Source organism: Phocoena phocoena, chromosome 17 (genome assembly GCF_963924675.1).
Source record: "Phocoena phocoena chromosome 17, mPhoPho1.1, whole genome shotgun sequence".
NCBI lineage: Eukaryota > Metazoa > Chordata > Mammalia > Artiodactyla > Phocoenidae > Phocoena > Phocoena phocoena.
The window spans coordinates 42,950,232-42,966,689 of record NC_089235.1 but is presented as its reverse complement, the minus strand read 5'-3'; the positions used below and the strand labels follow the sequence as shown (position 1 = coordinate 42,966,689).

General features: G+C 48.1%; 1 protein-coding gene across 3 annotated transcripts in view; it reads right to left on the bottom strand.

The window, feature by feature from the left end:
* Positions 1 to 16,458, bottom strand: part of MATN2 (matrilin 2) — a 139,524-nt gene that overhangs the window by 98,451 nt on the left and 24,615 nt on the right. For all 3 annotated transcript variants that reach the window (XM_065895091.1, XM_065895092.1, XM_065895093.1), the window contains exon 2: positions 4,625 to 5,194. In XM_065895091.1, the coding sequence (XP_065751163.1) occupies positions 4,625 to 5,194 (570 nt within the window). The remainder of the gene's footprint in view (positions 1 to 4,624; positions 5,195 to 16,458) is intronic.

Sequence of the window (16,458 nt, the reverse complement as noted above, 5' to 3'; positions counted from 1 at the left end):
CCTGTGGAAGTCCATCTGGCCTCCCACTTAGCAACAGGGCCTTGAAGGGCTGCAGTAAGTGTGGACTTTACCCCGGGCTGGTTGATGGGAGGTGTGTCTTAGGAACACTGTTAGGGCCTTCTATTGTGCCTGGCCTGGGCGGGGTGAGGCTCTTAGGGTAGGAACAACCAGCCTCCAGGCTTTAAATACCAGGCTAAGTTGATAAAGCAGATACCAAGAGGTTAAGTAAAAGCAGCCCTGGGAATTCCCTGGCAGTCCAGTGGTTAGGACTCTGTGCTTTCATTGCCGAGGGCGAGGGTTCAATCCCTGGTGGGGGAATTAGGATCTCGCAAGTTGCTTGGTGCGGCCAAAAAGAAAAAAAAAAGGCAGCCCTGCTCAGGTTGCAAGTCGTCAGAAGGCTCAGGACAGACATGCATTTTTCAGCCCCTAGATTCAAGAGTCCTCTCTCACTGTGTGGCAAAAATGGTGGGCCCCAGGATGGGTAGGTTTTGGTCATCTTGTAGACAGGGCCTCATTCACAGGAGGCCTCTAAGATTCTCTTGGAGGTCTCGGAGTGGCCTGAGAATGCAACCTCAGGAGCCCTCCTGCCCCCAGCTGTGGCTGGTGTGGGAATTCACTGCCTGTGGGTACAAAGCCACTGCTGTGCCTGAGTTCACGTCCACACAGCCAGTGAGCACAAGAGCCTAATCTCTTCCTAATTGTACGATAAAGGTTCCTGTCTTGATCACGCCTGGAGATACCCTGTCCCCACCGATCCACAGATCCAGCAGCGTTTTCCGGTTCTGCCCAAAAGCACATGAGCCTCAGTTCAGCTCCCCTCTGAAATCCCTTCTCTAGGTGCACTCTGACCTCCACGTCCCTGCCTAGCCTCTCATCAGCATTTCTCAAGCTGTGGGTTATGTCTCCTTAGCAGGTCACGAAATTAACAGAGACTCTGGACTCATTTTTTTGTTTTTGTTTTTAAATGAAATAGAAAAAACTATTAAAAATATCATTCTTTTCCTGGCTTACCGCAATCGTCCTCCCTACACATCTCTAGCCGGTAAACTCCTACTCTCTTTTTTTTTTTTTTAAGATTTATTTTTTATATATTTATTTAATTTGTTTTTGGCTGCGCCGGGTCTTAGTTGAAGCACGCGGGATCTTCGTTGAGGCACGCGGGATCTTTTTGTTGCGGCGTGCGGGCTTCTCTCTAGTTGTGGCGTGTGGGTTTTCTCTTGCCTAGTTGTGGCGCGCAGGCTCCAGGGCACGTGGGCTCTGTACTTTGCGGCACGCGGTTTCTCTAGTTGAGGCGCGTGAGCTCAGCAGTTGCGGCACACAGGCTTAGCTGCTCGGCGGCACGTGGGATCTTAGTTCCCTGACCAGGGATCGAACCCGCATCCCCTGCACTGTAAGGAGGATTCTTTACCACTGGGCCACCAGAGAAGTCCCCCCTACTCCTCTTTCAAGTCTGTGTAGCACATAGTAGTTAAGATGTAGGTTCTGAGCCAGAATGCCTGGGTTCACACCTCAACTCTGCCACTTAGTGCTATGTGACCTTGGACAAGTTACTGAACTTCTCTGGGTCTCTATTTCCTCTTCTGTAAAATGGGAATTATAGGAGCACCTACTTCACAGGTTTGCTGTGAGAATAAAAAGAGTTAACATACGCTAATAGTGCAAAACAGCATACGCACATACTAATATCAATAAGTGTTAGTTATAATCATTATTATCTCTTTAAAGCTCTCCCGGACTCCCTAGGCAGACCCTGGCATTCTTTGATCAGAGGGCCCCCAGTGCCAGGTGACTTCCCAAGGCCTCTGAAGTGCATACTTCATATAGCCAACATCCCATTTCTCTGTGATGAGAGCGTCTTCCCACCAGCCTGAAACCCTCAGACCCGGCAGGTGGAGGGTAAGAGTTCTGAAGCCAGAGAGACTCCAACTCTGCCGCCTGAAGCCGCTTATCCTTTCTAAGCCCCAGTTTCTACTTCTGTAAAATGGGATACTAACAGGACCTGCTTCACAGGGCTGTTGTAAGTATTCAATGAAATAACATATTGGGAAGTACCTAGCCCAGGACAAAATTGGCTGTTATCCTCAGAGGGTAGCTCAATAAATGTTTAAGGAACAAATGAGACTTTGTTGTCTGAGGATTGGAGGGCAGGTCAAAGCTGAGGCCATCTGCCTACCCTGCTGGTCCTCTGTGTGTCTGACCGTAATCGTATACAACATGGTGCACACTGAATGGGGCTCTACAGTTTATAACGCCTGTTCACACATCTACTCTCCGCAGGTAAAATCCCCAGTTTACAGGTGTGCTCAGCATCCATACAGCTGGCAGGTGGGGTCGTTGGAACCTCAGTCTGCCCCTCCCCATCGCAAAGGCTTCCCATCAAACTCCGAGGTGAATATCAACCTCAGAGCTGGTGTGCCTAGCATGGCTGGACTGCGGAGGCTGCCTGCAGAAAACCGTTTACCTTAAAAGAGGAATTTCTATCTCCCAATGCGAAGAGGAATGAAATAAGCAAGAGGTTTGGAAGTAGAACCCACCATCTCCTGGCTGCTTGGGAATTCACTTAACAAGTTTACAGTCCTGTAAAAGGGAGGGATGGCACCGTGCTGCCTCCCCAGATTTTCGTGAGGATAAAGTGCGAAAACACAAGAGAAAGTGCTTTGTAAATGTTAGTTATTGTGATCCTTACTGCACGGTTGATGAAGAGGCCCCGGGGCCTCCTTCACCTTTCAAGACAGTTGACAAGTCTGCTCAGCAGAGCCCTGTGATGAGAAGAGACAGGAGCTGGTCTTCTGTAGGGTAGGAAGGGGGGACTCAGTTCCCGGGCCCTAACGAATGAATGAATGAATGGCACAATACTGATGTTTTCTTAGAGCTTCAAGATTACAAAAACGGGAGTAGCCAAACTTTTAATTTTGCTGCCAGGCCACAAAGCACAGAGAAGGTTCTTCTATGAACAAGTCCATATCCTCAGCCTCATTATATTACCTTTCCCTTTGCTGAACAATTCAGACAGCTTATAAAAGAACTCATCCATTAACATTTTTCCAAGACAACTGAATAAACACGTCAAAACCGTTACAGAACCAATTTCTTTTTTTCATATTTCCAGGAAAGAGGGAATACAAATTCTGCAGAAGTCATGTGAAGTCATAAACCTTAAAAATGTTTGCAGTGCATTCTACTGGCTGAAGTGTTCCAGGTGACTCAGGCCACGGCACGCCACAGAGACCCAGCCCCTCTGCGGCGCCAGGGAAATGGCACTTCTGAATGTTTTCCAAGTGACACTGCAGAGCAAAAGTTTCTTTTTCCTTCATGGCGTTGATTTTTTAAGTAAAACTTTTGATTTTGGAGTCAAGAATTAATGGCGTCTCTGCTTTTTGAAGTTAGCTTTCAGCAGAGAAGTTTTTTAAAAAGACATCAAAAGCACACCGTACTTCCTTCCTGAGGCTTTGACAGGGTCGGGGGAGGTTGGTGGTGGTGTGGGGGGGTGTTTCTAGGATTGGTCACATTCTGAGAACTGGTCTAAAGGTTCCTGCTCCCGGTGAGTTGGAGATGAGTCTGGTCCTTAAGGTCATTCTCCATGCAGACTCCAGGGAAATACTGGTCATTCCAGAATAGATACTTGCTTTTGTTTTCCCATCAAAGAAGCATGGCAGCTGGAGGGGACAGGGACCAATGGGGGTGAGCAAAGCTGGACTGGACACTGTTTACCAGGTCTGGAGGCTTGCTTGCTTCCCATTTCCAGGGACCATTGTGGAGCCTGGGTTGGCAGGCTGGCGCCCTGCCCTTCTGGAGGAGAAAAGGACGAGAAGACGGTGGCAGGAGCAGGAAACTGGGGAGAGGGCGAGTTGACCTGCTGGGAAAGCTGAGGCAGGAGCTCGGCTTGGAGGTAAGTGGGAGGAGTGTGGCAAGAAAGTGTGAAAGAAGCCTTGTGGAGTGCAGGGTTAGAAAGCAAGATGGGGAAGAAGACCCTTAAAGCAGAAGAATGCAGCTCAAGGACTTGGGGAAGCATGTCCTTGCAGAAGGAGTCGGGAGGCACCTGCCAACCTATCAGGTGGGAAGGTACCAGGAGCACGTGTTGGTCTTCCCCGTACACTGGGCCTCTTTCTGGGTTGAGAAAACATCCACTGCTAGTACCACCATGGGGCAAAAATGCTCAGTATTCCACACCAACCAAGGAGAAGTTATGTTATTATTTTTGCCCTCCCATTCCCATGCTTACTACAACTCATGAATTCCAACCTAGGCAATGCCAGGGCAAGCCAATACGCTGGAGAAAAGCTTCCCCTACCTACTGTTACTCGTTCTGCAGTTTGAGTGTAAATGTCCCTTCCTCAGGGAAATCTCCCTGAGCCCCCTGGCCTAGGTCAGGTCCTGTCCTGAATTCTTCCTCCGTTACACTGTTACAACTGCAGTTACTTATGTATTTGTATAACTGCATCCTTAATATGTCTCCTTGGCCAGAGTGTGAGCCCCAAGAGAGCACTGTGTCTACCTCGGCCTTTGCTAAACACCCCTTGCCAGCCTGGTACCTGGGACCAGGTTAGCACAGAACGAACACTGGAAGATGAATGAACTCATCCTAACGATCCCCTGAGAAGAGCCACAGAGAAACAGGACTTACTGCACAGCTTGTTCTGGAACACTGAGGTCAGCGACTCAATCTGGCTGAAGTTGGCCACCAGGAAGACGTGGTCCTCGTGGGGCTCGCTGCCGATGGTCTTCAGCGTGTTGAAGTCCACTTGGCCCACGCCGATGGCAAAGATCAGGATGCCTGTGTCCCGGGCCTTTGCGGCTACCTCAGCCACCGAGTCCTGGGGCCTCCCGTCGGTCACAATCATTATGACCCGCGGTACGTTCTCCCTCAGTGGCCGGGCACCCTCTGCTTCTGAGAATGCGATGTTCAGGGCGTACTGGATGGCCAGCCCCGTCATGGTGCCCGTGGACAGATGCCGCATCCTCTTGACGGCGTGCTCCACCTCGGACTTCCTCTTGAAGGTCTTGAGGGAGAACTCGTTCTTCACGGTGCTGCCATATTGGAGCAAGCCCACACGGGTGACGTCAGGGCCAATGTCCAAGAACTGCAAGATGTCCACGATGAACTCCTTGACCTTTGCGTAGTCGTGGGTGTTGACGCTGCGGGAACTGTCAATGATGAAGACCACGTCTGCCCGCTTGTTCTCACAGGAGCTCTCTGGGGAAAGAGGGGAGGGCAAACGCATCAGAAGAGTGTTAAGTGTAAACACACCACTATATATAAAGTAGGTAACCAACAAGAGCCCACTGTACGGCACAGGGAACTCTACTCAGTATTTTGTAATAACGTATAAGGGAAGAGAATCTGAAGAAGTTATATATACATATATATGTATAACTGAATCACTGTGCTGTATACCTGAAACTAACACGATATTGTAAATCAAATATATTTCAATTAAAAATAAAGAAAAGAAAAGAAGAGTGTTAAGGACCCAGTGCAGGTTGGAAATCCTAGGGCCAGGGATCACCTTTCAAACCTCCCGTCTTCATCGTTTTTCTTCCCCCCTTGGGAAGGTTGTAAGGGTGTATATGTGCGTGACTGGGTGATCATGGGTATTGGCAACAAAGATACGATTTCTTTTTACAAGATAAATGAACTTCAGTTTCTAGATAGTCATCAATGCAGTTTTCAGGTTGGCAAACACCTGAGCAGGGTCAAAATTACTTTATCATTTACTGCACAGCACATAGGCTTGGCTGGATACTGCAGGGAGTATAGAAGACACTTAGCGGGGGCTTCCCTGGTGGTGCAGTGGTTAAGAATCCGCCTGCCAATGCAGGGGACACGGGTTCGAGCCCTGGGCCGGGAAGATCCCACGTGCCGCAGAGCAACTAAACCCGTGCACCACAACTACTGAGCCTGTGCTCTAGAGCCCACGAGCCACAACTACTGAGCCTGCGAGCCACAACTACTGAAGCCTGCGAGCCTAGAGCCCGTGCTCCACAACAAGAGAAGCCACCGCAGTGAGAAGCCCGTGCGCCCCAACAAAGAGTAGCCCCCGCTCACTGCAACTAGAGAAAGCCCGCGCGCAGCAACGAAGACCCAACACAGCCAAAAATAAAATAAATAATTTTTTTTTTTTTAAAAAAGAAGACACTTAGGGGGGGCGACCCAAATCAAGGAGCTTACAGTCTACCTGGGGAGACTTCATTACTGGAACAAGGAAAGAATAACTAGTATGAAACTATGTGGTGCTGACACTAGATGTTCAAAGAACAGGGATATCAGTGGGTTGGAGTCAAGGAGATGGGACACAAGCTGGCTTTACAGATGCATAGTGTTTGCACTGAGAGAAGGAACACATGGAGACGGACACATGGACAAAAGCCCAGATGGCATGAATAGAGTGGATAAAAGAACGAGTGGTAAAGGCCCTGCTAGGAGTTATGGATAGGAGTTAAGTTGGAGGGGTAGCATGAAGCCAGTTACAAAATGACTTTAAATTCAGACTGAAATTTGTACATGATGCCACAGGTGATGGGCATAATATGATTAGCGTTGTATTATGTAACTTATCTCTTCTGTAGGGAAGTTACGTAATAACAAGTCAATTGAGTGGGGCAGAAGTTTGTGGAGAGGATATGGACAGAAGGGAGCCCTCCTGCACTGTTGGTAGGAATGTAAATTGGTGCAGCCACTGTGGAAACAGTATGGAGGTTCCTCAAAAAACTAAAAAGAGAACTACCATATGACCAAGCAATTCTACTCCTGGGTATATATCTGATAAAAAGAGAAATACTAATTCAAAAAGATATATGCACCCCAATGTTCATTGCAGCTCTATTTACAATTGCCAAGATACGGAAGCAACCTAAGTGTGAAATTCTGCCATTTTCAACAACGTGCATGGACTTGGAGGGCATTACGCTAAGTGAAATAAGTCAGACAGAGAAAGGCAAATACTGTATGATATCATTTATATGTGAAATCTAAAAAAAATAAGACTAGTGAATAAAGCAAAAAAAGAAACAGACTCACATATGTAGAGAACAAACTAGTGGCTACCAGTGGGGAGAGGGAAGGGGGAGGGGCAATATAGGGGTAGGGGATAAAGAGGTACAAACTACTATGTATACAATGAATAAGTTACAAGGATATATTGTACAGCACAGGGAATATAGCCAATATTTTATGACTATAAATGGAGTATAACCTTTGAGAACTGTGATATCACTACGTTGTACACTTGTAACTTATAAAATATTGTACATCAACTATACCTCAGTGTTTTTAAAAAAAAACACAAAAAGAACACAAAAAACAGTTGAGTCAGGCAGGGTTTTGCAGGGTGGATGATCCAGACCATTTTTGCACAAATCTGGTTGAGAGAGAAACTTAATCTCAACCAGGGGTGGGTGGTCAGGGGAGGGAGGTGGGGGCAGTAGTGGAAATGGAGAAGGTACCTGGCCAAGAAACATTTCAACAAAGGGCACAGTTAAATTGGAAAAAGGCAAATGTCGAAGTCTCTCCCTTACCACCACAATCGCCGTACTCATTCCTCAAGCGCCCAAGCAAGAAGGCATTCTGGGAAGCGGGTGAGATTGGATGAGATGAGAGGCCTCTGGCCTCACAGGGTGGAGGCTGGGCGTTCCTGCTGGGATTTCTCAGATGTTCTGAGCTATGGCCTCCAGCCCCTCCCTCCCCCTCTCTTTCCCAGACCTCCCACTGCTAAATCCGGATTTGATAGGGATTAGAAAAGGGATCTCAAATGCTTGCCCTAAATCCCAATCACTGCAGCTGCAGGAAAGAGGGAGAAAGCCAGAAATGAAGCAGTGAACCCAGTCATTGAAATGAGAAGTGGGAAAGGGGGGTGAGGTCATCCCATCCACGCGGGACTGCCAGGTCGTGACTCGCCCCTGAGCACCTGCACACACACCTCATCCATCACAGTCTCACAAGTCTAACAATTTTAGGGGAGGAAGCACGCCCGCATGCCAGCATCATGGCAGAAAGCCAACCTTCCGTGGCACCCACATATAGCACTGGAGGCTGGGTGAATTTAAGGTGAGTTTCTCAAACCACAGCTCCCAGAAACTGAGGGCGCAGGGATAAGATCAATATCAACCCTGACATTTGCAGAGTGTTTTAACGTCTTTACCCTAGAGAGCTTTCATCATCACTATGGTCTCATTTGATTTCCAGAATAAGCTCTTAAGAAAAGAGCTAGGAGTACTGTACCCATTGGACAGATGAGAACATGAAGGCACTGAGAGTTTGAAAATCTCTTATAATTTAGAAAAAGAGAACCCATATGGAGACAACACCAACACCCACCTCACTGGGTGGTTGTGAGGATCTGAGGAAATGCTGTGGGTGAAGAGCTTAGCCTTGGGCCCAGCATGTGGAAACCCCCAATATGTGGGAGCTGCATATGCAGGCTCTGCTCGGCCCACGCCGCCCCCCCAGCCCACACCTTCCTAGGCCCAGGCTGGGGCGCGAACCCACATCCCCTGCATCGGCAGGGCTGCTGCCGCTGTGTAGTTCATGCTGCACACAGGCACCTGCCCGGGGAAGCGAGGGGCCTGAAATCCAGGCTAGCCCTGAGCCCCAGGGGCTGCGTCCACCCTGAGAGGCACCTGGAGGGAGTGCTTTTGTCTGATTTTCACAGAGGTGTCTATAGTCTAGCACATGGTCCTGGGCCAGAGCACAGCATGACAGACCTGCGGGTCCCAGGGAAGAGGACAAGGGCCAGGACTGAGGCCACTCCAGGAGCCACACCTGCCCCCCATTTCAGTCGGAACTTCATGCAGGGAGAGTGTGACCCAGTCATCTCCACCTGCTCAGGAGGACCGGAACCAGCCCAGACCCTGCCACGGAGGAGGATATTAGTGAAAGACTCCTTGGAAGGGAGAGAGGGATAGAGTCTGCAGACCGGCTCCCTAAGAACTGTCCTCCTCTGGAAATCTTTGGAAGCAGGGGGTCCTCTGGGACTGGGATTCTTACTGTGGGTCTTAGTCATGGTGTCAGCATCCCAGGAAGCATCACGATCAATTTAAAGGGAAGCCTGGAAGTTCCATGGGGAATTATGTGCTCAACTGGATTAGTTCCCATCAAAACAAATGGGGAGTTTCCACAATGCCTGGCATTTACAAAAACACCACAAAGGTTCGAAATAGAGTTGGAGGAAACCTCCAGAGAGCAGTGATTGTGAGTTGAAAACGACGAGTCCTGGCAGCCCAAGTGACCGAGTTTCTTCAGGATGTCTCCTCAGGTCCCTCGAGAGCTCAGAACCACAGCACTGCAGCTTGTCCCTGAAAGGGCCAGTTCAGTGGTTCTCAAGCTCGAGGTGCCTCCCAGTTCCCAGGAAGACTTGTTAAAAACTAAGGTCAGGGCTTCCCTGGTGGCGCAGTGGTTGAGAGTCCGCCTGCCGATGCAGGGGATGTGGGTTCGCGCCCCGGTCCGGGAAGATCCCACATGCCGCGGAGCGGCTGGGTCCGTGAGCCATGGCCGCTGAGCCTGTGCTCCGCAACGGGAGAGGCCACAACAGCGAGAGGCCCACGTACGGCAAAAAAAAAAAAAAAAAAAACACAACAAACTAAGGTCACTGAGCCTCACTTCCAGAATTTCTGATTCTGTAGGTCTAGGCTGGCACTTGAAAATGTGCATTTCTAGCAAGTTCTGGGGTGAGGCTGATGCCACTGGTCCAGGGACCACACTCTGAGAAACCACTAGTTTAGGAACTAGAGAGGTTTCTGGAGAAACGAAGTTCTGGCAAGTCTTGACCTCATATCTCACTGTGAACTCCCCAACGTGGGAAACTAATCATCTCTATAGCCATGCGGTGGAAATACAGTAAGTCTTCAGTCAACATTTGTGGAGTTAAATGGAATTCTGGGTGGTGGAGCAAGGCTTCAGGTGGAAGGGACTGAGTCAGAGCAGGCAATTCAAGGAGGTGGGTTAAAACCACAAAGTCAAAAAGTGCTAGAGCAGGTCTCTGGGTCCTGCTAACAGAGTCACAGATTCTAGGACCCAAATCTTTGCCATTTTATGAGGGAGCATAGCCACTTTTGAATTTCTGGTCCATGGACTCACAGACTAATAAAATCTTAGAGCTGGAAGGTCTAAATAGAGTCCAAGTTACTCACTTTACAGAAGGGGAAACTGAGGCCCAGGGAGGTGACTCTATCTCCACGAGGCCTCATGGCTCATTAGGGTCAGACCTGGGACCATCCTGGTGCCTTTCCCCCATGTCATGGTGGGCATCCCGGAAAACTCTCAATACCACTGGCATTACAATACAAGCTCTGTAAATACTTGGGGACATTCTGAAATATTTGCCTCACAGTTTCTCCACACGGGGACTGCTGAGAGATGTTTCCAGAAAATGGACTCTCCTCTGTGCGTGTTCCTTTCACATACTGGTTCTGATAAACAGCCTCTTCTGTGAGAAGAACACACACGATCTTCTTCCTCGCCCCTCACAACAGACTTTCCCCAGCAGTTGGAAGAGGGTTTCTGGGCACATCATAAAAACGTCATCTCTTGAACCAAAAGAGTAACGGTCTGAGCTTTGTGAACAGGACTTCCATTTCTGTCAGCTTGACTCTACAGCCTACTCAATGGGCAAACAAGTGTCTCTTCCCCCTGCAGGGAAGGTGGACCTGAGCCAGAACAATTTTAAGCAACATTCCCACCCCAGCAGGATTCAACGTGCAGCCTTGGAACTATTTCCTTCGTCTCAGGAGTGTAGATTTGTGGCTAATCGGTCTCCCTTGCTGCAGCTCAATTTAATTACGGCCGTGTAATTGTACAGTAAATATTTGGTACCATCTGCCTGGAGAGGTCAGGGCATGTTTGGAGAAGGAAGATATGTGAATCTCGATGACAAGGGTAAAATAATTTCATCCAGAGATGAAAGGGGCTCTGAAATGCTCAGTGAACAGCAGCAGTCCTATGACCTCAGGGCAAGCCCAGCCAATACCACTTTCTGTCCATGTGGTCTTAAACCTCTCCTTCACCTCTTTGACCCTCAGTCTCTTCTTCTGCGAAATGAGAATAACAATACCTCACAGGACTATTGGGATACTCAAAAGAGAATATAATAATAATTTATAGCTACTGTTTATTGAGCACTTAATAAGTACCTGGCCTTGTTCAGAGTACTTTTACACGGGATGGCTTATTTATTCTTCACACCCAACTTAGCAAGTAGGTACTATTCCCATTTTACAGATGAGAGCAATGAATCTAGAAAGGTTAGATATCTAGCTCAGGGCCTCATACTTAGGAGGAGCCCGGATCTGAACTCATCTTGTCTGGCTCCGTAGCCCATACTCTTAACCACCAGGCGATGCTCAGAAAGGATTCTGTCCTTTTAGACCTGCCTTTCCCAGCACACTCAAGATGCACCAGAACTGCACTGGCTCTCTGGGGTCAATTCTTTCCTTCCCTGGAATCAGGGCCTGAAAGCTATGGCTCAAAATTGCCTGTCTCCTGCCAACTGCTTCTCCCCTGCTAAATGCCTATTTGTATTTTTTTAAGATTTAATAAAATGATGAAAACAGATGCTTGCCTCTCTGAATAGCAGCGGCTCAGCACATGGGGCTGCTAGTGGTTCACATTCTCATGCACTTAACTTGCCTACTGTGAGATCTGTAGGAGCAGGGCCCTGGGGGAGACAGAAGAATGGGACAGGTATGACAGAAAGTCGATCACCGATCGTTGATGGAACAGGAGAAACATGATCTGGACAACAGGCAAATGCCCAGGGTGGGGTGGAGAAGGGAAATGGATTTCAGAAAATGTGATGCTTCCTAACAATTCCCGGCAAAGTTCCCACAAGTAGATGGTTTGTGGGCACTTTAAAAAAAGAACTGTGGGGGCTTCCCTGGTGGCTCAGTGGTTGAGAGTCTGCCTGCTAGTGCCGGGGACACGGGTTTGAGCCCTGGTCTGGGAGGATCCCACATGCCGCAGAGCGGCGGGGCCCATGTGCCACAACTGCTGAGCCTGCGCGTCTGGAGCCTGTGCTCTGCAACAAGAGAGGCCGCGATAGTGAGAGACCCACACACCGCGATGAAGAGTGGCCCCCGCTTGCCACAACTGGAGAGGGCCCTCGCACAGAGGCGATGACCCGGCACAGCAGAAATAAATTAATTAATTAATAAACTCCTACCCCAACATCTTCTAAAAAAAAAAAAAAAAAAGTAATAGTCTCCTCACCTGTAAACCAGGGACAATAGCGCCTACCTCATAAAGTCACTGCACTCAATAAAAAATATCAGCCTTCTACTGGCGTTTGAAAAAGCACACCCTCATTTAAAAAAAAAAAAAAAAGGAACCGTAAAAAATATAATGATACAAGGGGGGAAAATGGAATATTTTCTAGGACAGTGCAAGAGTGGATGGACGAGGGGACTGAAGTATGATCTCCAGGTGACATTAAAGGCCAACTTGAGGGTGGTGAGCATGAAACTGAAGGGACACCGATAGCATGTGGTGCGTCTTGCTCCGGCTACACTCAGCTACACAGGAACAGGGGAAAAGCAGGCAGAAGTTGGTATAACCAGGGTTGTCATTTAGCCAAGCGAGAGTGATGAATCAGGAGAGTGACAAAGGTAGGCAACAGAACGACTATAAAGATTTCCTCTGAAATTAAACTGGGGGAACAGGAAGTAGAAGACAGGAAGGGGTGAAGGGCAGACAAAAAGCAGCAGGGCCAATGGACTGAAAGTCCAGATGAGGTCACAGCATTGTTGAATCCTAGAAGGGGTGAGCTGGGGAAATAGGAGGTTTAAATTGAGATGATGAAGGGACTGCAGTTATTATAATCACAGGGTCAGGAGTATGGTAAGAGAGGTGAATGGCTGAGATACAGTGGAGGACACGAATACTCCAATAATGATCCCTCAAAGGAGGGATGACAAGAGTAACGTTGGAGAAAGTGGCAAGGAGCCGAGAGCTAAAACTGGTTTTGCAACTAGGACTAACCAGAGGGGTTTCTTTAATTCCCTAAGAGTGACCAGAAACACTTTGGAACATGATTCAAAGGTCATAAAGGGCCAGTGAAAAAACTAGCTCACCAAGAGTTTCAAAGGGAGAAAAGCAGTTTTATGATTACAGAAAGCGGGGGTGGCGGTAGGGAGAACTTGATGATTTTGAGCAGCAGGAGACTGAGAAGGGAAAAAAAGCATGCACAATTTATGTTTTTACTCCTAGTTAGGATAGATCAGGAGAATCAGAGGAAATCTATAGTTTGGATCTCAGCAAGACAAATAATTGACTCCAGTGAGGAAGAAATGCAGATTCCACATATTTAGACCAGGTAGGCAGAACAGTTAAATAAAGCCAATCTTTGAACAAACATTTAGTGAGAACCTATTGTGTGTCAGGCTCTGGGAATATAACGAAGGAAGACTCCCAGCTGTTAACAGCAGGCATACAGACACATAATAACAGGATACAATAAAATAGGCAGACTAAAAAGATAAGTAGAATGCTCAGAGAGAAAGGGAGAGCATAGCTGACTACCTCTGGGTGTGGGTACCCAGGCTTCAGGGCAGGATTAGCAATGTCCCCTTTTTTTTTTTAACCTTGTCCCTGGCAGACATTACGAATCAATTCCCACCCTCTCCCACTCAGCCTGGACTCAGCCTCAGGATCCTTTCAACACTGCCCTGCAAGTACCTACAGACAATGAAATGGAATCATTTTGCCAATCTGGTTTCAGAGTCTGGGGCTCTACAACAAAGGTTGAAGTACTCAATTTTATCTACTTCTAAGAAACTGAATAAAGGTAAGTTAGCTAATCATACTTTTGAGACATTATCTGATAATTAGTGCTAACTTACTACAATTCAATGAGAAATAATAAGGGTGGCCATGTCGACGGCCTGCCCATGAACTTTTAGATAAAGTCACACTTATGACGGAAGGCTGCTGGTGGGCATGGGGTCAGAGCAAAGGAAACAGAAATTCCCTAAGAAATAGTCTCCTCGGGCTTCCCTGGTGGTGCAGTGGGTTAAGAATCCGTCTGCCAATTCAGGGGACACGGGTTCGAGCCCGGGTCCGGGAAGATCCCACATGCCGCGGAGCAACTAAGCCCGTGCGCCACAACTACTGAGTCTGCGCTCTAGAGCCTTCGAGCCACAGCTACTGAAGCCCGTGAGCCACAACTACTGAAGCCCACGCCCCTAGAGCCCGTGCTCTGCAACAAGAGAAGCCACCGCAATGAGAAGCCCACGCACCGCAACAAAGAGTAGCCCCTGCTCGCCGCAACTAGAGAAATCCCTCGTGCAGCAACAAAGACCCAACACAGCCAAAAATAAAATAAAATAAATAAATAAATTTATAAAAAAAGGAAAGAAATAGTCTCCTCAATTTGTACAAGTGGTATGTATCCTCCACTATAAGAATATAAAATAGCACATCAGAATTCAAGGAAATTGCATCCCTTAAGCAATTGGTTTATGTGTATTGAACTATATGGGCTTAACAAAGACAGACAGACAGACTGAGAGAAAAGACGTGATGGCGTAACACCCACCATCACGCTCAATGAGCTTGTGCCCACAGACACCTGAGATGTGGCCCCTGTGGCCACCTCATGTGTTCCATCCCCATGTGCCTCTAGACTATGACTAGCCCTGTGATTTACAGGTGATCTCATGGATATTTCAGAGGCAATTTGGAGCACCTTTGATTTTTGCCTCCAGTGCGACTTAACCTGCAATTCCCCTGTATTTAGGGCTCTTGACTAGGGTGCCATGGTCCTCGGGCAGGGCTGAAAGGACCACATTTCAATTCTTCCCCCTCTAATTCCCTTCTTAGTCAGCTACTGCATTACCTCACGCCAGCCGTTTTACAATGCAGATGATGAGCTATGGCTTCCTCTGACTCAATCATGCTCCACTCACATCTTCCTAAAGAACCCCTGGGGAGTGGCCTGAAAAGCTGATTATATTATATTATGGATACACCCTGGACTTCTTAATGGGATCGTAGACACATTAGAAAATCAGTTCCCACTCGGTAACATTTTCCAAACAGTTTTCCAAATTCTGGGGGCATTTGCAGTTCTCACTACACCACTACACACTATGCTGGAAGGAATCGCTTAAAAAGCTGAATAACAGAGTCAGGACCAGAAAGGATTTCTGAGGGCTGGAAAAATGAGTCAAAATTAACAAGAGGAGGGAAGGGTGAGCTGGGACGAAGTGAGAGCGTGGCATGGACATATATACACTACCAAACGTCAAATAGATAGCTAGTGGGAAGCAGCCACATAGCACAGGGAGATCAGCTCGGTGCTTTGTGACCACCTAGAGGGGTGGGATTGGGAGGGTGGGAGGGAGACGCAAGAGGGAGGAGATATGGGGATATATGTATACGTATAGCTGATTCACTTTGTTATACAGCAGAAACTAACACACCATTGTAGACCAATTACACTCCAATAAAGATGTTAAAAAAAAAAAAAAACTAACGAGGAAATCTAAGTGGTATAAATGTCAAGCCCTGAACATAAGGTTCAAAAAATCAACTGTATAAACCACAGAAAGGAGACATCTGGATTGACAGCTAGTCACATGATAAAATCTCCAGCCAGGACAGCAAATTCCAAGCCTTGCACGCCGGCCCTGAGACCCCCAACTCCAGCACCTGTGAGACACCAACACCCCCCCCGCCCCACCCCCCCGCTAATCAATCCCAGCCTCAGAATCAAAGCTCAGCCACAGGGGTCCTCTGGGCACAGCATCCCCCATCCCCTTCCCACCCCCTAGTGCCTGGAGGGGGCTTGAGAAACAAAACCAATTTGCCAGCCAGACATTCTCTCCACTCACTCCCATTAGAGCCCTCCAGGCCTTAATGCCCCATCATCTCACCTTTGGTTTTCCTGGCCTGGGAGAGTAGAGAGACTCTCTCCACAAATGGACCTTACTCTTCCCCTCTTTATAGCAGAACTTTCCGATGATGAAATATTTTGGTGAGTTTCATCAGAGTCACAGTAGCTCAACTTGGCAGCTGTGAGCTCTCAGGATAAATGAGCCCAGGATGCTGTCTCAACAAAGCAATTTCTTCAAAAGCCACCATCCTAAGGGTCACTGACAGCAAGGTCATGGGAGAAGGAACTAATGAACTCTTTAGCCTCTTGGACCCACCCACCACTCCCTGCCCTATATCTTACACCTCAGTGATATCTAGGTTTATAGGTCCCTACATGCCATCCTCTCTCAGCTGCCTCCTCAGCATAAGCCTTGGCCCTGTGGTCACCTATGTCTGAGCATTCTCCTACCAGCATCTCAGGTATGGAGCTACCGGCCACATGTAGTGTCTTCTATGAATCCCTAGTACCCAGCAGAGTGCAACACACATAGATGCTCAGTAGGGTCTTGGCTTCTTTCCTTCAGGGTGCATATGTGATGGGAGGGGTAGGAGGGCAAAGAAGGGAAAGTTGCACATACCCCTCCACGAGCCAGAGT